The sequence below is a fragment of the Babylonia areolata genome, chromosome 33 (assembly GCF_041734735.1).
Source record: "Babylonia areolata isolate BAREFJ2019XMU chromosome 33, ASM4173473v1, whole genome shotgun sequence".
In the NCBI taxonomy this organism is placed as follows: domain Eukaryota; kingdom Metazoa; phylum Mollusca; class Gastropoda; order Neogastropoda; family Buccinidae; genus Babylonia; species Babylonia areolata.
The window spans coordinates 11882997-11907157 of record NC_134908.1 but is presented as its reverse complement, the minus strand read 5'-3'; the positions used below and the strand labels follow the sequence as shown (position 1 = coordinate 11907157).

At 40.3% G+C, this 24161-nt stretch overlaps 2 protein-coding genes across 3 annotated transcripts in view; one reads left to right on the top strand and one right to left on the bottom strand.

Annotated features, from left to right (window-relative positions):
* LOC143277195 (isocitrate dehydrogenase [NADP], mitochondrial-like) overlaps positions 1–19902 on the bottom strand; it is a 36275-nt gene extending 16373 nt beyond the window's left edge. The window contains exons 1-3 of the mRNA XM_076581974.1: positions 19744–19902; positions 12456–12550; positions 5720–5885 (exon numbers count right to left, since the gene is read on the bottom strand). Coding sequence (XP_076438089.1) covers positions 5720–5885; positions 12456–12550; positions 19744–19849 — 367 coding nt within the window. The 5' untranslated portion in view covers positions 19850–19902. The remainder of the gene's footprint in view (positions 1–5719; positions 5886–12455; positions 12551–19743) is intronic.
* A 240-nt stretch (positions 19903–20142) lies between these two features.
* The window catches only part of LOC143277192 (NAD(P) transhydrogenase, mitochondrial-like), a 62320-nt gene continuing 58301 nt past the window's right edge, over positions 20143–24161 (top strand). For both annotated transcript variants that reach the window (XM_076581969.1, XM_076581970.1), the window contains exon 1: positions 20143–20273. The gene's annotated coding sequence lies outside the window, so the exon portion shown is untranslated. The remainder of the gene's footprint in view (positions 20274–24161) is intronic.

Below are 24161 nucleotides of genomic sequence, written 5' to 3'. Positions count from 1 at the left end.
ATGAATGTCTTTGACTCTGTGTGTGTGTGAGACTCTGTGTGTGTGTGTGAGACTCTGTGTGTGTGTGTGTGTGTGTGTGTGTGTGTGTGTGTGTGTGTGTGTGTGTGTGTGTGTGAGAGAGAGAGAGAGAGAGAGAGAGAGAGAGAGAGAGAAATTTGTTTTCAATTTAACTCTGTGTGTATGCATGAGAGAGAGTGTGTTTATGTGTGCATACATGTGTGCTGTGTGCTGTTTTCAATGCAACTGTGCGTGTGGGCTTGAGTTTGTTTACGTGTGTGCCTGAGAGCAGCGATGGAGCTCGGCAGCCGTCTGAGCAGCCCTCTTTAGGAATGCACTGCTCACCTCCCTGGCATGAGGAAGGGGCTAGAAAAGGTGCTCCAAAAATTGCCTGCTCCATATCACCCTGGCCAGCATACTGCGGCTGGCGGGGACCCTACATCAGCGGTCGAAACAACAAGAAAGAAAAGAAAAAAACAAGGATCGTTCCTCTCACCATTGGTGCTTGGAACATAAGGACTCTCCTGGACAGAGATAACGCAGACAGACCCCAAAGGAGAACGGCAATAGTTGCATCCGAACTCGCCAGATACAACATTGACATCGCAGCCTTGAGTGAGAATCGGCTTGCAGGCGAAGGCGAGCTCTGTGAACAGGGATCTGGTTACACCTTCTTCTGGAGTGGACGAGGAAGCGAAGAGTGACGTGAGGCTGGCGTTGGTTTTGCAGTAAAAACAGCACTTGTCAGCAAGCTAGCTGGAATCCCAAAGGGAGTCAACGATAGGCTTATGACCATGAAACTCCCACTGGCATCTGGCCAGAAGCACCTCACCACTGTCAGTGCCTACGCCCCAACCATGACCAACCCGGATGAAGTGAAGGCGAAGTTCTACGAGGACCTTCACTCTGTCATTGCTGCTGTCCCTAAAGCAGACAAGCTCATCATTCTTGGGGACTTCAATGCTAGAGTTGGCTCTGACTACATCTCCTGGGATGGAGTGATTGGAAAGCACGGTGTGGGCCACTGCAACCCAAATGGATTGCTTTTGCTTCAGACCTGTGCAGAGCACGAACTGCTGATAACCAACACAGTTTTCTGCCTCCCTACCCGTAACAGGACGTCATGGATGCACCCTCGCTCAAAGCATTGGCATCTCATCGATTATGTCATCGTCAGGAAAAGGGATAGGCAAGATGTACGTGTAACAAAGACCATGTGCGGTGCCGAGTGTTGGACAGACCATCGCCTTGAAAGTCTCAAAGCTGAATATTCGAATCCAGCCCAAGAGACGCCCCCAAGGCCAGAAGGCTCCAAAACGGCTCAACATCGCTAAGCTGAAAAACATCACCATCAAACAGTCCTTTGTGGAGCTGCTGGAAGATCGTCTGGAATCCGCCTCTCTGGACAACCAGAATGTGGAGTCTGACTGGAGGACCCTGCGTGAGCTGATCTATAGTACAGCTTCAGAGACCCTGGGACCCATGACCAGAAAGCACAAAGACTGGTTTGATGAAAACTGTGATGAAATCAAGCAGCTTCTGGATGAGAAACGCCGTCTGCATCAAGCCTACCCGAGCAACCCAAAGTCCACATCAAAAAAGGATGCATACGATGCCATCCGCAGGACTGTTCAGCAAAAGTTACGCCAGATGCAGGATAAGTGGCTGAGTGACAAAGCTGATGAGATCCAGGGATATGCTGACAGGCACGATATGAAGAGGTTCTATGATGCCTTAAAAGAAGTCTACGGCCCCACATCCTCAGGATCATCCCCACTCCTCAGTGCAGATGGGAATACCTTGATCAGCGAGAAGGAGAAAATTTTTGAACGCTGGGCTGAGCACTTCAACAGTGTCTTAAATCGCCCTTCCTCCATAAATGATGAAGCCATAGACCGTCTCCCACAAGTCCCCATCAACGAAGCACTGGATGATCCGCCAACACCTCTTGAGACCCAGAAAGCAATCTGTCTGCTATCCAGTGGCAAAGCACCTGGCTCAGACTCCATACCAGCAGAGGTCTACAAGGATCGAGGCACTGTGCTGACTGAGAAGCTCCATCAGCTGTACTCACTCATGTGGAAAGAAGAGACGATACCCCAGGATTTCAAAGATGCATGTATCATTCACTTGTACAAGCGAAAGGGGAACCGGCAAGCCTGTGATAACCATCGGGGCATTTCCTTGCTCTCCATCGCAGGCAAGATACTTGCCAGGATCCTACTAAACCGCCTCACAGCACACCTTGACCAAGGTCATTTGCCTGAGAGCCAATGTGGATTCCAGAAAGAGCGCGGAACCGACATGGTGTCTGCTGCAAAGCAGCTGCAAGAGAAATGTCAGGAGCAAAATGCTGATCTGTTCTCCACCCATGTCGACCTCACTAAGGCCTTCGACACCGTAAGTAGAGAGGGACTGTGGAAGATCATGGCCAAGTACAGATGCCCTCAGAAATTTATTTCCTTGGTCAGCCAATTCCATGAAGGCATGCAGGCTCGAGTCCAGGACAAAGGCGAAACATCTGCTCCTTTTGCTGTCACAAATGGTGTCAAGCAAGGCTGCGTCCTGGCTCCAACTCTGTTCAGCCTCATGTTCTCTGCAATGCTTACTGATGCCTTCAGAGATGGCGATGTTGGAATTGGCCTAAAGTACCGAACAGATGGCAAGTTGTTTAACCTCAGAAGGCTTCAAGCAAAAACGAAGGTCATAACAGACATCATCAGAGACTTTTTGTTTGCTGATGATTGTGCCCTCAACGCTGGATCTGAAGCTGACATGCAACTCAGTGTCGACAAGTTTGCCACTGCCAGCAGGAACTTCGGCCTTACCATCAGCACGAGGAAAACTGAAGTTCTCCATCAGCCAGCCCCAGGGAAACCCTACGTTGAGCCCAACATCACAGTCAACGGTCAGAGACTCTGTGCGGTGGAGCGGTTCACATACCTTGGCAGCACACTGTCACGAAATGCAACCATCGACGATGAAGTGAACGTCAGGATTGCAAGAGCAAGCGCAACTTTTGGTAGACTCAATGCAAATGTCTGGAACAGAAGAGGCATTAGTCTTGAGACCAAGCTAAAGGTCTACAGAGCAGTAGTTATCCCCACACTACTGTACGCCTGCGAAACTTGGACAGTGTACCAACGACAAGCCAAGAAGCTGAACCACTTCCACACAATATGCCTCAGGGAGCTACTGAACATCAAGTGGCAAGACAAGACCCCAGACACAGAGGTGCTCGCAAAAGCCACCCTTCCCAGCATCTTCACCATCCTGATGCAGTCCCAGCTTCGCTGGGCTGGACACGTGGCGCGCATGCCAGACCATTGGCTGCCCAAAAGGCTCTTCTATGGCGAGCTGCAACAAGGGAAGAGATCACATGGAGGTCAGAAGAAGCGCTTCAGAGATACTCTGAAAGTCTCTCTGAAAGCGTTTGATATCAACCCTGACTCCTGGGAGGAATCTGCAGTGGACCGTGACAAATGGCGCGCTGCTGTGCACAAAGGTGCCAAGTTGTGCGAGGCCAACAGGACTGCTGCAGCTGTTCAGAAGAGGCAGGCCAGAAAGTCAAGGGCAAACAAGCTCCCTGACAATGGTATGCCTGTCTTTGTCTGCCCCAACTGTCATCGAACATTTCGTGCGCAGATTGGACTATTCAGCCATCTGTGCATTCACGGATAGATTCATGAGCATCCTCCCCCCCACCCCACCACCACCCTCCCCCCATCCCCCAGCTGGATGACAAGGATGGTCATCATCGATCTTGATGGACACACACCACCACCACCGCCTGAGAGCACGCATGCGTTCAATTCAGCGGTGTTTGTGTGTATGTGCCCATGTTAAATTCAGCTGTTTATGAGCATGCGTGTATGCCTTGAGTAATTTGGTTACAGATCCAAGATCTAAATAAAGTAAACTGACCATCCCCATGAAGTTGCTGTATCATCCCCTGATGGCTGATGTATTTTCAGAAAAAAAGCACTGATGTCAACTGCTACAAAGCTGTTGCTGCAATTGCTACAAAGTTACTTGTAGGTAAAGTGGCAAAATGTTTGCAGTTTTGCTGAATGAACAGAGGGGCAGCTAGATGTACCCACTGTCCTTGGAGACTGACAGGGATGGTGATCGCATCACAGCATGCATCGGTGTGCATATGTAAGTGTAATGGTGTGTACTTGGTGTGCATGTGTAAGTGTATTGGTGTGTGCTTGCAGTTGCACGCATGTGTGTGTGTGTGTGTGTGTGTGTGTGTGTGTGTGTGTGTGTGTGTGTGTGTTTTGGCATAATTGACTATGTGTGTATACATATGTATGTGTACTAACTATATGCATGTATATGAATGTGTATTGTGTGTGCGTGTGTTTATGTAAGTTTGTGCCTGCCTATGTGTGCGTATGTGTCAGGGTAGCTGTTAGATACACATGTATGTTAAAATGTATGTATGCAGTGTGTGTGTGTGTGTGTGTGTGTGTGTGTGTAGTCACATTTTGGTGTGTGTATGTAACATTGATGTAATGTTTTATGTTAAAAAAAGCGTTTTTGTATAGCACCTAGAGCAGATTTCTGGATAGTGTGCTATATAAGTATCCATTATTATTATTATTATAATTTGCTTTTCACAGTGACAACTGGACGTGCTATGGAATGATCGCTTCTGTCATCATCCGCATTTTGACAACTGCCAGTATCACTTCAATCGACCGTTAAAACCTGTGACTCAGGCGCTCTAGCAGTCACTCTCTTCTCAAAAACTTCTCTCTATGGGTTCTACAAATGGGGCACTTTCATTTCTGTTTTTGACAGGTTTTCCACAAATGACACAGAAAAACCCATAGGCTCCCCCCCCCCCCACCCCCAAACCTCTAGAAAATGCACACTCCGTTTTTGATCAAAATCTAAAAACGGATTTCTGTCCCCAGATGGAAGAGTTGCTCCCATGTGGGTAGACATTAAAAAAGTTATATTTTTTCTGTCTTGATGGGCTGCAAATCCTGCATTTGTACACAAATTTATGAGTGGGCATTAATGCATAGGACTGTCTTTACCTCACTGTTAAGGCAGCTATACTTAGTTTGGGGGGATACAATGGGTATATGAAACAAAATGTTATACAAACATTTATAGCTATCAGTATAAAACTGGACACAGAAGGTCAAAGGTGGGTGGGAGAAGCGTCACTGCTGATAAATCTGTAATCATAAATGGAATCTAACTTTCTTTAGAATGTCTGATAGACAGACACTTAAGTGAATGATGTAATTTGTTTATGATCCTGTGAAAAATCCATTTGTACCCTGATACTGATTTTCAATGTTTTTTTTGTTTTTTTTTTAAATGTAAAAAATATGCCTGCTGACTTAACCGTTCTAAAAAAACTATGTTCATTAATTTCAAATCCTTTCCAAATACAGAATCAGTGACATGTGCACAGATATGCATGTACTCAAGGCCTGATTATCATGGTTATACCACTGATGGTTATACCAGCAGATGTGGAGCAGCATATATGGATCTGTCTTAACGCAATGCCTCCTTGAGAAACAAACTGTCTGCAAGTGTGTGCATGATCCATAAATCCACAGAAGTGCATTTGAATGTCATAAATTAATAAATACAATTTATAATGATAATGATCCATACCAGCAACTCAAATCAGCATTCAATCAAAATGTCTCTTCCTGCTTCTACGCACAAACACCAAGCAAACAACAACAGCTACCTTCCACACGCTCCTCATCTGGAGTGATGGTGGCACACTTGATGCCCACATTGTACTTCATGATGGCCTCCGCACTATCGATGGTCACCTGGTCATTGGTCTGGTCACGGTAAGGGAGACCAAGGTCGTAGTACTTGCAGTCAACTTCCACATAGGGGAAGATCAACTGTACAACGTAAACAGGGAGTTAAAGCTCGATGCCATGAAAGGATTGTTTTCTCTTTACTTTCTTCATTGCACCTGTACTACATGTGCTCAGCATTTGCTATTACTCAATTTACTACATAGTTTGCAAGTATTTCTATAGTCCTGCACTGGAACGTGAAAGTTGCCTCCAAGATCACTATCTCTGGATGAAATGCAGACAAGCATCAAAACAAAATGAACGGGGAGGGGTGTTCCCAAGTCAAGGGAACATCCGTATGCTCCCGATGACAGTAGTGAATCATTTTTTGTTTGTTTGTTTGCTTCTTGTTGTTTTTAATTCAAAGCATGTTTGCTTGTTTGTTGCTTATAATTAACCCTTTCACTGCCAGGAAAATAAGATTTAAGTGAAATCTTACTCTCAGTGTACAGGGCTTTCACTATGTTCATTCGCCCAAGTGGTCTTTTTCGGAAAATACTAAAATCAATACGACGAGTGGACTTTATAGATCTATTGGCTGAGCCCTGAAGGTCATGGGCAAAATTCAATTGTGTACATATATTTATACATATTCAAAGTGTGTGCTCATATTCCTCGTGAAGGACGCCATTTTGTTTCAAGTTGTTGACCTGCCCGTTCAATCCTATATTCAATCGACAATACACGATAACATGTGATGGAAAGTTGGAGAAGGAGACTGTTAAATATTCATTCAGAGAAAGATATGTGAACGCCTCATTACTTACTGGATTATGCCCCAAAATGCCATAAAAATATCAACAAAATCAGCTGGAATTCAGTTAAAAATAATAAACCATGAGACTTAATACCCTTGATGAAACATAAAAATGTCCAGTCTTGACTTTTCTCAAAATGAAGTCCTTTTCACTTTATACGACATTTAGAAGTACTTGTACTTAGCTCTACATGTTATTAATTTAAGAAAATACTCAATTTTCATATCAACTTTAAAACTATAAAACTGGAATAAACATAAAAGAAAAATCTAATTGACCGTGTCGTACATTCCCGGTGGGTGTAACTAAACTTGTACATCTATCTAGATCCAGAGAAAACAGCTAAATGTTGCAGTGTGATTGCAGCGATAGCCAAGTCTCCTTTACTGCGGACTTAAAAAGAATTCTTAATTGCCCTAAAAGATTTTTTGAATGCCCAAGATACACCAGAATAATATGATTTGAACAGCGTTCTCACTGCGAATAACACAATCGATTTATCACCCTTAAAAAAGCATGTTTAAATGTTAAATTTCTGAACATCAGTTAAGGAGCCACGATAGTGTATGGGTAAGACAGTTTCTTCTCACCTGAACACGCGGGTTTCAAATCTGCTGTCAGGACTATTTTTTTCTTTTTTCTTTTCTTTTTTTTTTAATCTGAAGCTTTATAATAACAAATACAGAACACATTTTAACGATTAGATTTTTTTTTATTTTTTTTTTTTAAAGTGTATCACAAGTGAGTCTTTAAGGCCTTGCCTCTCTTGTTCTCATGTTTTTTAAAGTACTGTCTCTCTCTTTTTTTGTGACTTTGGTATACTTGGTAATATAACAAGCTTGAGATTGCACAAATTAATTCCATGTAGATTAATAAAGTATTTTTAACTCACTTGTGTAAACAAAGTGAATATGTCATAACCGTGTGTTTTGTTGTCTGTCTGTGTGTGTATCCATGGCAAACTTTAACATTGCCATTTTCTCTGGAAATAGTTTCTCTGCCAATTCCAAATTTGGCTTAAACATAGTAGGAAAAAAAATCTTCAGTCATACCAATTACAGGTTGTAAGTCTCCTGAATTAAGCCATATTTCTGGATCATTGATGGTTTATTTTGTTGAGGCTCGTTTCGGATTCCGAAAACACCATATTACCTCTTCCCAGTTTCTGGAGTGTAGGCTATGTTTGTTAAGATGATGGCATGAACTCATTTTTCTTGTTCACAAGAAAAGAAATGCAAATTCTGGACAGAACACATACAGTGACACTTAATACACCATTGACGTGTGTACTGCATATGAATACTCTAATGTGGACACTTAACTAGAATGAACATAGAAAAATTGAATTGACCATTTCACTGAGTTTTGGTCAGCCTTGTCTAGGCTGGTCTGTGCAGATCTTGTTTTTTCTTGTTCACAATTAAAAGAAAAGAGATACAAATTCTGGACAGAACACATTCAGTGGCACAAACTACATCATCAATGTGTTTACTGCATATGAATATTTCACAATGTGTTTACTGCATATGAATATTTCAAAGTGGATACTGAATTAATCAGAATGAACATAAATGAGAAATTAAATTCATGTGTCTTAGTTTCCTGGTGAGTGTAACTAGCCTGTGGAACTTCTATCAAGATCCCGAGAAAATGGCTAAATGTTGCAGTGTGCTTGAGGCGATGGAAACATCTCCTTTACTGCATAATTTCTTAAACGCCCGAGATATACCAAAATATGATTTAAATGGCGTCATCATCTTGAATACGTAACCGATTTATCACACTAAAAAATAACATGATCTAAAATAATTTTTTAAAGTCATTCATAGACACAGGTTAGGGGCTGAGGGTAAGACTGTTTGTATGGTTCAAATCTGCTTAACGTTTTTCTATTTTGAACCCAAAGCTATTTAATATCAAATACAGAATACATTTTAATGATTAAAAAAACACACACCAAAAAAACCCTCTTATTTATTATTATACTTTTTTTTTTTTTAAAGTGTGTATCAAAAGTGAGTCTTGAAGGCCTTGCATCTCTTGTTTGATGAATTGATTGATTGATGGCCCATGTTATATTCTGTTTTTAGGAGTTGACAGTCTTGAAGAGAGGCCAGGTGCTTATCACTGTGCTGCCTTGCAGGCAGTGCTAAAGCAATTCGGGACTTTGCTCCTTGCTATAACCTCAGCCAGCATGTGCTGGGAATGCACACGAAGGGTTCTGGGGATTAAAGCAACTGGGACCCTCACCTTGGTAAACCGCAGACTAAGCAGTATTACCAATGTTGTGTACCGATGCCAAGTGTGCAATCAAGGTCCAGGCTGACTTAAACTGTAATAAGGTCTGTCGACTGAAATGGGCTGTACCATGAAGGTATAAGTGTTATGAAGTGAATGAAGTTTCACATTAATTCTTAAGCTTTGAGATCCAAAACACATTTCAGAGTATTACAAAAAAACAAAGTGTTGTCAAAAGAAAGGTAATTTCTAACTTTTCCAGGAGATTATTATTAAATATGTAAATATGGCATAAGTGGATGTGTATATGTGCATTAAAATTCACCTGTCAATGTATGCATGCATTTTTGTTTACCATTGAATCATACTTTATGTCTGAGGCAATCTTCAGAATGTTCTTGACCAGCACATACACTTGCACAAACTGTGTATGCAGAGACTTATACCACTCATTGCTTAGACATAGCTGACACAAAACAAATCACCCAAAACTAACCCAGTACTAATTACATACCAGTCCGGTTGCTATGGACAGGACCAAAAAGTCGGTTAATCTCCAATTCTGTGACTTATCTCCAGACCAGGTCTAGACCAGTGGAGGTGACCTTCAAATCCAGTAGTTTTTGGCAAGCTCACCTAGGGAGTACACCGCCCCAAGACCTAATCTCCAATGTATACAGTTTCATTGTTATGGCTAAAGATTACCCACTGCCACCTGGCAGTCGGCAACAGTACAGTCACCTTACTGCAGTGCAAAATGCTGTCTGACTGCTGCCTGGCAGTTGTACCAGTACAGACACTTAACTGCTGTGCAGAATGCTGTCTCAATGCTGCCCGGCTTTTGACAACAGTACATTTTCCTGCTATGTTCAAGAGGTTAGGTTTTGACAATACAATGGTTCATTTCTTTATAAGTTTATTTCTTGCAATTCTTTTTGTCCACCCAGAAAAAAACTGTTCATATTGTTTGCTTTTTGTTTTTATAACTGTTCATTAATTTCTCATCAATTTTTCTCTTTTTTTTCAAACCAGATTTTTCATTTAACCTGATATTGGAAGCTGAATCATCTTCACAAAACAAGAATGATTCATATCATTTTCATCAATTATGGAAGAGGTCCATTATGGAGTAAACTTTGTGGAACAATGAATGGCCATATTCCCCACCCTTGAAATGGTCATATATTGAATACGGTATTAACAAAAAGGCAGGCTAGGATAATCAAGCACATACACACACTAATACACAGTCTACTATTAATCAAAGATAAGATGATACACATTTTAAGAATGTAAGACACAGACTAACAGAGAGAAGCACCTCATCTCAGAACATACAAATAATGCAATACTATCTTATTCTTGCAATATGTTCTTGTTGGAGTTTTTTTTGGTTTTTTTCTTTGGCGTGCGTGCGTGCATGTGTGTCACAATCCACAAAAGGACTGGACAACAGGGCAAGCATTTACAATTACGATAAACAGTATTTAAATTTTTTTCAATGCGTTATGTCAGTGAACTGAGTTTTCAACCAAACTGAGCAGGCTATGTAAACTGATTAAAAAAAGCACTTCCCTCAAGTCCAACTCACAAAAATGTGCACTGTGCATTTGCTTGGTTACAAGTCTCTGTTCTTACCCCAAAAGTTAAAAATAAATAGAAATTACCAGGCTATACATCACTTAATGAAAAATCCAAGAAGGATAAAAGGATACAAGTTATCAAAACACAGCCCTATTGATTTCAGGCCAGGCCTTCATACTTAAAAGTCTATGATCATTGTAAATACAAAATATTAACACTAAAAATAATAAAAGAGGTCCAGGCTATAAAATCATCATACAATATATAACACAAAAAATAATCGAACAGGAGCTAGGAGCAGGCAAAAACTCAAATAATCAATCTCACAGCTGGTACATAGAGTATATTACGTACAATCTAACTTTTGGACTCTGCCTCATGGCTTTCAACAAAAAAAACCCTCTTTTATATACATATGTACATAATTCTTTTACAACAACATGATTCCAACTGATTAATTTTATATGCAACAAGTTTTATCTTGCTGTAAGACATACAGCTCAGAAGTAACATCAGGATTGGTGCAGGAAATTTTTTTATACAGACATTCTTTCCTTCTACAAATATTTTACATGCACTGGATGCAGCCACACAATAGCGACAATTTCTGCAGTCCTCGGTGTGTGCATATTGGTGGTGTATAATGCAGCACTGCCACACACATGGCTGAGAGCACAGAAGTCATGGTAACAGCTGGTTGCCACATGTACTTTCTCTGTTGCACTTACCCACTTGGTTAGATCAGTTGCACTTGCCCACTTGGTTAGATCAGTGACACATATAAAAATGTATGTTATTTCATGTACGTTACATATACGTCACACTCTGTATCATCTGATGCTACACTTTACACTGCTCTTTTTTCTCTCAGCCAGATAAGTATCATAAAAAACCACAAAAAAATCCACAACACAGCATAAATCAGTAACTCAATTACATTCCTTTCATTGTGATGGTGTCTAGAATTCCTACTGTGGGCTTTCCAGAGTAACCGATGTGGCCTATAAATTTAGTGGTCAGTTCTGACCTAGTTGTGTTGATTGAACAGGAAAGCAGCAGCTGCTGTGGATGGTGTGACCGTTTATTTCAAGAAGAAAGTCATGGTGATGTTATGATCAAGGTGGTGGTGTGGAAATCAATGTGTGTGCGTGTGTGTGTGTGTGTGTGTGTGTGTGTGGTAGTGATGGCCTAGTAACATGTCTGCCTAGGAAGCGAGAGTATCTGAGCACACTGATTTGAATCACGGCACAGTCACCAGTATTTTCTACCCCTTGACTAGACCTTGAGTGGTGGTCTGGACACTTGTCATTCGGATGAGACAATAAACCAAGGTCCCGTGTGCAGTATGCATTTACTGACTTAGCGCACATAGAAGAAACTATGGCAACAAAAGTGTTGTCTGGGAAAATTCTGTAGAAAAATCCACTTTTATATGAAAACAAATAAAAAAATTGCAGGCGGGGGGAAAAAAAAAGGGTGGCGCCCTCAGTGTAGCGATGTGCACTCCGTGGGGACAGCAGCCTGAATTTCAGACAGAGAAATCTGCTGTGACAAAAAAGAGTAATACAATACAATATGCATATGTGCATGTACATGAGCACACACTGAACTTTTAAAAGTTTCAGTCTGAACATAATTTTACAAATTTGGTGGTGAAGCGTTTCCAGCGATAAAGTTTGCTTTTGAAGTTTATTACATAAGAAAAGTGATGGAGGCTGCAATTATTTGTTCACTCAATTGTTTGGGCTAAATCATATATGATATAACAAATTCAATCAAAAAACACACCAAAAATGAGCATGCAGAGCTTCCCACTGCTGAGGAAAACCAGGGATCACACATGCCTAGACAACAAAATGAGAGGCCAAAAAGCAAAGGTGATGGGTCAGCCCCATGACACACTAAGACGACAAAATTTAGATGTGTGCAAGACGGCATGCTGAGAAATAGGGGCAATAATTCTGAACCCTGTGCTTGCTTTTTCTTTTTAAAGCAAAGCACAACAACAGTGCAAAGGTGTGCTGATACATACCCTTTCCTTGATTTTCTCCCAGATAATTCTGGTCATTTCATCACCGTCCAACTCCACAACAGGGTTGTCAACCTTGATTCTCTTGCCCACTGCATCTGCACACAAAATGTGCACATCATATGAATGATACAAACACAGTGAAATGCACATAATAATAGTTAGAGAGAGATGGGGGGTTGGGGTTGGAGGGAAGGGATGGGGTGGGGAAGGGCAGGGGGAGAGAGAGGGTGGGAGAGAGAGAGACCGAGAGAGAATAAAAATTTTTTACAGTCCACACAAGCTGTAACATTTCACTGTCATTACAATGAAGCCGTTTGGGCAGAAGCAATACAGATTATTATGAGGACATCTAAAACCTTTGCGCTCACTCACTCACATCTGAACGATCTTAATTGCCCCATCTTCGTGATACGAGTTGAGAGGAAGCAGGGTGCAAGGCAGAACCAGGCAAAACAGGAAGAGAAACAACAACAAAACACCAAAAAGTGCAAGACAGAGAAGTTCAAACTATAATTTTTCAAAGCATTCAGTACATACACTGTACATAAGAAAAACATAACTTTGATCTCTGAATCCCAAAACAGCAGCTTCACCAATGAGAAAACAAAGCTCTTCCGCAGTTATATCTTTTAAGTAAGTGGCACAGTGACTACACTGCTGTGCATGTGCCTACATCAGTACGTGTGATGACTCGAAACAATTAACAACAAATAGCAAAGTCTTCAAGACTCACTTGTGCTTCGCACTTTATCCAGTAAAGGAATCATGAGGAGAAAAAAAAAGAGATTAAAAAAATCGTTGAAAAGTGCTCTATATTAAATATATATAAAAATTATAATAAACTGTGAGATTTTTTTTTTTTTTTTTTTTAAATAAAGAAAAAGACATGCAAGCGGGATCGAACCACACATGTTCAGTTCCGATACAAGCAAACTAATCCCCAAGGCTGCAGCACATCTGACATCAAATGACTAAATTTAAAACTTGAACTAAGTTGAAGCAATGCTGACATTTTCTTCTTCGTGAGATAAATAGATGTGATCGTAGTGGAAGTAATAACACCATTTAAATCATGTTTTCTGTGTGTTTTTATTATATCTCGATTATTCTTTTATTTCAGTGGTAAAGGAGACGCTGCCATCTCCTTCGTTCAAATACATCACAACACATTGTAGATCTCTTGATCTGCACCAACCAGTCTACAACAGGCTGAAAGAAACGATCGATTCGATTTTTCTTTTATGTTCATTCCAGTTAATTCAATGTCCACTTTAGAATGTTTATATGCAGTAAACACGTCGATGGTGTAGTTAGTATCACTGTAAGTGTCCTGTCTGGAATTTGTGTTTCTTTCCTTTTGATTGTGAACAAGAAACACGAGGTCATGTCGTCTTCGAATACAACCTTACTTCTTGTCGGCCAAACTCAGTGGAAAGCGGCTTTTTAGAATTTTTGGATTTCGGAACACATCTCAATGAAATAAACTGTTAATGAATCAGAAATCTTAATTTGGGAGACTTACAACCTGTTATTGGTATGACTTGTGAAGATTTTTTAAATACTATGTTTAAAGCCAATTTTGGTATTGGCAGACAAAATATTTCCAGAGAAAATGGCAATGTTGAAGTTTACCATGGACACACACACACAGACAACTGAACACCGGGTTAAAACAGACACACTTTGTTTACACAAGTGAGTCAAAAATCATTTTCACTCATGCAAACTGAACAGAATTCTTTCAAGCCATAGAGCACACAAAAGGGTGGCATAGGCACAATTTACAAACATGTGCACAAAATGAGACATACAAGCACACATACCATTCTGTGTGTGTGTTTACACGCACGTGCATGTGTGTGTACATGCAAGTGTGTGTGTGTGCGCGTGCATGTGTGCTTGCAACTTGAAAAAAAGAAGAAGAAAGAATACAAAATAATACAAACTGAATTATATAACTGGCTATTGCAGAACCAGCCTTGTGACAAACTGTACGAGGCATGCACCAACCATTCACACATTCTCTCTTCCAATGTCAAGAGGGACAAGGAGTCCATGACTTTCAGAGTACAGTCTTGGGACAATGACCTCTTCTCTTTTTTTTCCTAAAGAATGTGTGTGTGTGTGTGTGTGTGGGGGGGGGGGGGGGGGGGGGGGGGGGGCGGGGGGGTGCGTGCGCGTGTACATATGTGCTGTTGTGCAAACACACATTCATATGCATGTGCATGTGAATGCGTCTATTCTTGTAGTTCGGAGAAATGTGAGTTTGCGCATTTTCTGTTTAGAAAGAGAAAGTTTGCCAGTTCCACACACACACACACACAAAATTGTTAAAGGTAATCAACCACTTGAAGTAATCTATATCTACAGTATATGACACCAAACTATATCTTTGGTAGAAGCTAAAACAAGTTTTAACAGGCCAAGACCTGGCACTAATGTATGAGCAGGTTCCTTGCACTTCAATGTCACAGTACAGTCCTTGAATCCTTGCTAAAGGGCAAATCTGATTAACTCGGTCAAATATGACAGTACCAAGGAGGTTAAGTTATCACTTGTAATCTAATATACACAGCATGTTTCAGTGTGTAACCTGCTTCCTTGTCAGACGTCCTACTGCCAGGCCACAGAGTGTGGGGGTGGAGTGGGTGGAGGGAATGACAGAATAAAATATAAATTAAAAAAGGATGAGCGTGTGTGTGTGCGCGCACACGCACACATGTGTGTGCAAACGTTTGTGTATAACTGTAAAGAATATAAGACCTGTAAAAATCACATGTTAAACTGATTTGCTGAACTTTCCATGTAGTTGTACGACGTTTGAGGCCCCCTTCCAAGGGGCCTGTTCATCATTCTGCAAGCTAGCTATATACATGTATAGCAGAATGCATGGCCAGTGTATGGAACCAAGCAAAAACAAAAATGTCAGTCGACCTAATTTTGACATTCTTGTGAGTACAGAGAAGGTAGATTTTTCCAATGACAGTCAAGCCAATTTTTAAAGGAGTTGATTGAGGGTGCTGTTACAACACTATCTGGCAAGCTGTTCCAGAGGGAAACAATCCTGTTTAAGAACTTTCCTTTAATGGAGCCTATGTCGGTTTTTTTCTGAGTTTAAAATTGTGTCTCTGTTAAGTTTCTTCACAGGCAAGCCCAAATTTTGGCAGCTTGACATTGTAATAACCCTGGAGATATTTATATACCTCGATTATACCCCCTCTACATCACCAGTGATCTAGGCTTGGCAATCTCAGAATCTTCAGTCTATCCATGAAAAGTTTTATCCCTCAAAGATGACAACAGCTTTGTTGCCTGGTGCTGCACATTTTCAATTTTGCTGCATAGTGCTTTCTGCCAGACACAGTGACTGTACTCCAATTGTGGACAACAAAGGCCTGTTATGACAGGTAATAGAAGGATCTGCAAATGATGGCAACAATTCTGTTTGCTTTGCCTATAGATTGTGCTACATGTTCCCTGAAGGATAAACTGCTGTTGACCAATACTCCAAGGTCCCTCTCTACCTCACTTTCTGCCAGGGTCAGCTGTGACTCACTCACATCTATGTCACTAATTTTCATATCATATCTTGCCTCAGATTTTTTCCCCTCCCAGTTTGAGGACACAGCACTTCTGTGGATGAAATCTAAGCTACTATTTATTTGTCCACTTCTGCAGTTGGTCCAGATCATCCTGTAGGTCTTGAGGGCCATAGTCAGTATCAGTCCTGGCATAGAGCTTTGTGCCATCTGCGAACATCTTTGTGATATTCAGTTTTGTCACAACCTGTTTCTCAGTGTCATTCAATGTTTTTTGTGGAAAACAAAGGCACGTTTTTTTTTCATCTTTTGTTTTGGGGGTGCCTTTCCACTATAATTCCAGTGAAAGATCATTCAGGACCTCAACTTTACTCTCACACATATGTTGTGTTCACCTCATCAAGACTACATAAGTACATACATAAATGTGTCATGAGACATTTACATATGTTTACATCCATTTCATAAGCACATGCTTTCATTTTCTGTCCAGTAAGCATATCCAAGGATGTGAATGAATAAACTGCAAAATAACTTATGAAATATGACATTTTTTGTGTGGTGTAGGCTACTGTCTGTAACAGGGAGATGCACAGTAATTCAGAATGGGTAGGTAGTATCTTCCTAGATGTCCCAGAACTGCCCCAATTTGCTGTCCTGTCCCCAGTCTGGTGATAGACCCAAAGTTTGACAAGGTGCATCTCAACTAAAGAAAAAGGACATGGTGCTGTCATATGACTGACATCCCAAATTTCCTCTTTTTGTTCTCGTTCTTCTTTGCATTCATTTCAAATCCAACACCTTGCACTTTCCACATTAATTTCAACATAGTGTCCTCTTTTAGGGAGTGAAGAACTAACATTCCCTGAGACTTTTACCTGATATGTGTGAGAAGCAAAGATAAGATTTGAAAAATTTGATGTGTGAGAAGCAAAGATTTTTTTAAAATTGAAATTTACTGAAACAGGCAGGTGGGGCTACGGGTCAAGGGGCTGCATCAAACAACACCACTATTGTGGGTAAGGGACAAAGCCGCCTTGAACTGAAGACATGGAATGGCGCGAAATAACTCATCTAACTAAGAGTAAGAGAGAGAGATTGAGAGAGAGAGAGTTTTTTTCAATGTGACTGTATGTGCGTGTGTGTGCATGCGTGCACACAAATACATGTATAATACATTGTGACATTCACCCCCACTCATGCGTGCACACCCACACACTGAGTGGCACACACATGCTTGGGTGAATCAAATGTAAAATTCAACCAAGCACATCTGTGGCAACTATGATTAATTTAGAGTAATACAGTCAGTGCTGCTGAGTACATGTGCTTCACCTTTTCACCTCAAAACTGCTCTTCCCTCACACATACCATATGCACTATTGTACATTTGTGAATCATGAAGCTGTATTAATTACTAATCAATACCTACAAATTTCTCTCTCACACATACCTGCCAAATTACTCTTTTGCTCTCTCATTCTCTAACACCTACCCACAAACCTCTCTGTTACACACACACACACACACTGAACAACCAAACTTCTGTCCCATCACTCACTCAAACCAAACAGAATTATTCAACAGTCATGAAACCACCCTGCAGGACACATGACATGGAAAGGAAATGTCAAGTGAGAAGAACAGTATACTCCATGAACCTGGCATGTAAGGGGAATCTTGGGGCTGCAGAGTTCAAAGGGTCATGATCACTGTGTCAGTAAAGTTTCAACAGCAGCTGAAAGCAAGCTGACCACATTATGCAAAAGTAAACAATAAAACTTGGTTTTAAACTGGGTCACATTTATGTGGACCAATCAGGTTAGTCATCAGTATCAACAGAAAGTACCCTAGTTTCTAGTATCAGCTTGGCCCAGATTCTCAAGTATGAAATACAGATATGTTTGTTCTTGGTTATCTGAAGAGGTTATTTAGTACAAGTTACAAAAAAAGTGTCTGTGACTGTGAGGCATCACACCATGAACAAGTAAAACATGTTGCTAGTTTAAACATCACATGTCTTCTGTTATCTTCTGCAGCAGGATTTAAAAAAAACAAAAACAAAAAAAACAAAAACAAAAAAAACCCTCACTGATTAGCTCATTTAATTTCAAGGTATGTCACATTAACATAGTACTGCACCACTGAAGAAGTTAAAACTTGTATCATACAGTCTCAGTGGTTAAGGCCATAAATGTTCCCATACATGTATGCTGGTTCATATGTATTAATTACACACACACACAGATACCTCTGCCTCTTTATATATATTATATATATATATATATATATATATATATGTATCTGTGTGTGTGTGTGTGTGTGTGTGTGTGTGTGTGTGTGTGTGTGTGTGTGTGCAAGCTGTGTCAGTGTGTGTGTATTTTATGAGTCATTTTCCTTCACTCCTCCTCTAACCAACTCCTTTTAAATATAAAATCATTCTCTGATTCTGACACTATCATAATAATGATATTTACAGTTACAATCTTAACTTAATCTCCCATTAAAATAACTTCTATAATCATATCTAGCAGATAAAAATACACAGATAAATAAATGAAAGTTCAACATGAACATTAACTGAGTAAGTGATTACTATGCAGTGTTTTAACTTCTGTCTGCTCTCCCATTCACAATAGTCATATCTATCTCCCTCTCCACCCCCAAATCTTGTGCATAGACAAAACAAAGCTCATACAAATAAACAGACCAATTTTGCAGCGAGGTAGAACTCTGGAACTGTGGAGCAAGCAAGGGCTGATGATAATTAAGTAACAAATTATACATGTGTGACTGGAGCTGTTGAAACTTAACAACTCCAACACTGCCTTCTCTTGATGTGACTGAAAATTATTTTTCTAAGATTAAAAAAAGAAAAAAAGAAAGAAAAGAAATCCAATATTTTTGGTCTCCAAGTGGTACAGGAGACATTAGTTATGAAGAGGGCTTAGCTCTATTTAAACTGCCCAGTCTAGAACTTAGACTACTAAGAAGTGATCTCATTTAAGTATTCAAGATCATGCACAATATTTATGATCCCTGCACTACCTCTTCCCTGTTCACCTTGGCTAAAATTGGTAAGACTTGAGGGCACAACTTCAAACTTAACAAGACAAACTTTGTAACTAAACAGTTCCACAATTTTTTTTTTTTTACTAACCGTATAATTAATCTGTGGAATAACCTTTCCTCTGACACTATCAATGCATCATCAGTAAACGCCTTCAAAAACCAAACTGAGAAAACTTTTATCAAGGACCATGTATTTTCCATGATTTAAATTTTTATCGAGTCAGAAATAAATGTAGTATACACTACGCCTGATTAAACCTTGGAACAGTTCATTATACAGTGATCCAATTGCACATAAATGGACACTATTACGAAGGCAAAAAGTTCTAGCCTATACTAAAGCCGAATATTTCTGTGATTCTGTGAAAATGCTGGTGGTTCACGTGGTTATTAACTTATACATCGCTGAGGCAACTGAAAACGGGCCCTGTGAACCCATCAGACAGCTGATGAGTCACTCTCCTCCTCCATTTTATTCACACTTATTAATCCTTATTGTGCAAAGAAACTGTGGCATCCGTGTTCTGATTCATATGAATCACATTTGATTGAAAACAATAGAACCAATACGGAAAATGTACAACGAAATGTGACCTTCATTGCTCACCCTTAAAGGGTGAGTGTGTTTTGCACGCATCGGTTTACTAGTACTCCGAAAAAAAGAAACAGTAACTTACAATTTCTTTGCTGTGAAGCAGAGACTGCAGATGGTGCAAGGAAATTTTGAATGCAGTTGCCAAATCGGCAGACAAATTTTGAAGCGGTTGAAACAGTTCCAGCCATTTCTGCAAGTGCTCGACGGACGCCGGCAAACCAAAGACAGAACTGTAGAATGTGTGAACAACTTTGAGGGGTGTTAATCAAAATTTTTCGTCCACAAGTTTACGCTTTGCTCGGTCGCATCAAAAATGATCGATGCTATAATTTTCTGAAAAGTAGTTTAAACAGATTAATAGCGAACCCTGGTTCTGTTTTCAATTAACGATGATATTACTGGTTTCTTTTTGTTGCGATAAAGTGACAGAACAAACCCAACTTCCCTCATGGAAAGTAAGAAGTGTCTGAACCTAACCATGTGACACGTGTGCGTAAATTGCATTGGCTTAAATCTGAAGGCGGCGGCCATACCTCCCGTCTGCTTGACCACGCTTTACGGGGGGAAAGAAAACAGTGATTGGGAGTCTGCTTATGTTGCTGTTGTAAAACTGTAAGTTTCACTGATGTTTTACAATATCACTAGATTAACTGAATCTATGATAATCAACTTGATTGCTTGCATTGCGTCGATTGCAGCGCCTGATTTAGCAGACTGCTGTTAACACCGAAACAACGTCAGTGTCCTTTCTCAAGATCAAACAAGGTTGGAAATTGCTGCGCTAATATTTCATGTGTCAGCAATGCAGTTTTGTTAAGTTATTTCAAGGAAATGGTTTATGTTGCTACGATATGCAGATCTAACATATTTTGGTGAACTGTCATCGATGCGTTGTGTAGTAGCTGCTGTTGTCTTGCTGTTTAATCTTTTACCTGTTGGACGTGTTATCGGGCGGTGTTTGTGTTGCGCGCCGTTACGATATCCTGATTGGTAAAGTGCTTGCGCTGGAACCGATACGTATCGTCAAACCAACACTTGAAAAAGAAAATTTTGATATATTCAGACTATTCCTTCTCACGATCTTCTGATCCAGACTCGGGAGTTAGATCACCGGGATGAACAGTGGCATGTTTTTGTTTCGTCTCTCAGTCTCTCAACACAAGTTGAATTGAAAATACACCCACTCTAAAGTACGCGCGCGCGCGCGCGCGCGCGCACACACACACACACACACACACACACACACACACAGAGTTGTATTGAAAGCAATTCACATATATGCACACATGTATACAAATTTGCATTATTTCCTTACACCTTCCTCCCCTCTCTTTCCATCTGTCTGTCTCTGTCTGTCTCTCTTTCACTGTCTCTCCCCAGTTCTCTCTGACTGCCTCTCTTTCAGTCTTTGTCTTTGTCTCCATCTGTCTCTCAACACACAAGTTGAATAGAAAACACACACACACACACACACACACACACACACACACACACACACAGAGATCTATTGAAAGCAATACAGGAATACAAATATGCACTCTTTCCTCCCACCTTCCTCGCCCCTCTATCTGTCTCACTCTGTCACTAGCTCTGTCTTTTTTGTCTCTAGAGGTCTTTCTCTCTCTGTCTCTTAAAATAAGTTGAAAAGAAAACACACACATGCAACACACGTGCGCGCGCGCGCACACACACACACACACACACACAGAGTTGTATTGACAGCAATTCACATACATCCACACATGTATACAAATTTGCATTCTTTCCTTACACCTTCCTCCCCCTCCCCCCACCCCCATCCCCCACCCCTGTACCCCCCCCCCCCTCTCTCTCTCTCTCTCTTTCCATCTGTCTGTCTATCTCTCTTTAACTGCCATCCCCATTTCTCTCTGACTGCCTCTGTTTCAGTCTTTGTCTCTGTCTGTCTCTTAACACACAAGTTGAATAGAACACATATGCACACACACACACACACACACACACACACACACACACACACAGAGCTATTGAAACAATGAAAGCAATACACATACATACAAATATGCACTCTTTCCTCCCCCCTTCCTCCTTCCTCTATCTGTCTCACTATCTCTGTATCTCTTTCGTCTCTAGAGGTCTATCTCTCTCCGTCTCTTAACACAAGTTGAAAAGAAAACATACACACACACGCAACACACACACACGCGCACGCACACACACACACACACACACACAGAGTTGTATTGAAAGCAATGCACATACATGATCACATGCAAATTTGCATTCTTTCCTCCCACCTTCCTCCCCTCTCTTTTGTCCGTCCATCTGTCTCTCTGTCTCTCTCCCGTTTGTCTGCCTTTCTCGGTCTCAGTCTTGCGCATGCTCTCTGTGTTTCTCAACAAAGTTGAATAGAAAACAAAATCACACTCACATGCACTCACACACACACACACACCACACACACACACACACACACACACACACACACACACACACACACACACACACACACTCATATTAAAAGCAATGCGCATTATACAGATATGCATCTTTTCCTCCCACTTTTCTTCCCCACTCCCCCCCGCTCTCTCTCTTTCTCTCTGTCTCTCTCTCTCTCCTTTTCTCTGTCTCCCTTTCTGTCTCTCAACACACAAGTTGAATAGAAAACACACACACACACACACACACACACTCATTGTTGAGATATTTCATTCCATTTCATTTAACGTTTGTGTTGTTTTTCAGTTTCTTTATCAGTTTATGTGTCAAATTATACTTTTTTTTTGTGGTTGGTATAACCAGTTCAGTGATTCACTATGCATCTTGTTAAATACTTTTTGAGGGGGTGGAATTTTCTTCTTTTCTTTTTTTTACCGGAGAGCCTTCCAAATGCCTTTTAAATCATCTTTCTGGTTCAGCTTCAGGGGGCATGACTCCCCAACAGGGCTATATACCCTGCCTGGACCCCAGGTTTTCAGTTGTTGTTTTTTCTGTCAGTTGTACTGATATGGATGTAAAAGGCTGTTTGTCATTTTCATGATATAGCCAGCACTTGTTTGAATGGAACATGACAAATGATGTATGATTGTTTAGGATTCATCATTCAGAGCTGGTCTTGAGACGTTGACCTGGTGTCACATTGGGCGCAGTTTGGTCTGTCAGTTTAGACAGCAATGTCTTGTTCATAGTTTGTCCAGTTTTGGCATAATATGGGTCAGTCTCAGAAAAGGGGGTTCACAGGTGTGACAAGGGGAGTGGAAAAAAGAATTATTACAATATTGTTAAAAAAAAATCATAGAAGTGAAGAACACCATACCTGGAGTTATTTCTGCTTTCTATAGCAAGAATTACATGCGTCTAGATGTAGTTGATATTGGAAATAGGCCACATGCAGACTCTCCTGATATTAACATGGACTCTGCACAGCAGTTTGGAAACATCATAATTAATTTTTATTCATATAATTTGGTGAAATTCAGCTTGGAATACATCAAGTACAAGTGTTCTGTACAAAATCAAAAGAATGTACTAAAAATTAAATTATTAACATAAGAAAAGGGTCAAAAAGTGATGAAAGTGAAACTTAACCCCTATCCCAAAAATCTGGGATATCAAATAATCCATGGTCATCTCAAATTCTGTCATTAAGATTAATTGAAATGATAATGATATGAATTAAGTACAAAATATTGATTTGAATGATTCTACTATTCACAAGATGATAAATCTCACATTTCTACATTAAAGATTAATAACTGAGTATCGACATAGCTTGCATTTGCACTGATGGGTTTGGAATGTAAGAATATAATCAAAGTTTAAACAACAGAGCATCAGCATAGCTTGCAGTTGCACTGATGGTTATGGAATGTGAAAATATACATAAAGTTTAAATAGCTATCTGAGTATGTCCAAAGGTTGATCAGCTCTCTATATCAGTGACAAGGGTCATAATAGTGTTCAAAATTCACAACCGAAGCAAGTGATTGCTGTTTTATCCTTTCTTGGACTGATCAGACTTGTGTTCTCAGGTATTGCCAGACTGGTCTAAACAATAAAACATAATAAATGTAAAAAGCAAATTCAGCAAACTGGGAGGAGAAGGGAGTGGGGGTATTATTTTGTAATTATCGGCGTTGCATATCCCCAGATTGTCCTTTATTTATTAACGTATAGTATGTTATGAATATGGGTGTTGCATATCCCAAGACTGTTCTTTTTGTTAACATGCAATTTGATAGAAATGACACAAGAGAGGCAAGGCATTCAAGACTCACTTGTGATACACACTTTGAAAAAGATAAACAAAAATATTTAACAAAAATACAAACAAAAAATCGTTAAAATGTGTTATGTTTTTGATACAAAGCTTTGGGTTTAAAAAATAAAAAAAAAAGGCATAAAAGCAGATTCAAACCATGCATGTCCAGGCGACTGTTTAAATCATCATCATGTTATTTTTGTATAACTGGCATTTAAGAAATTCTTTAAAGTTCACGGTAAAGGAGGTGTTGCCATGAC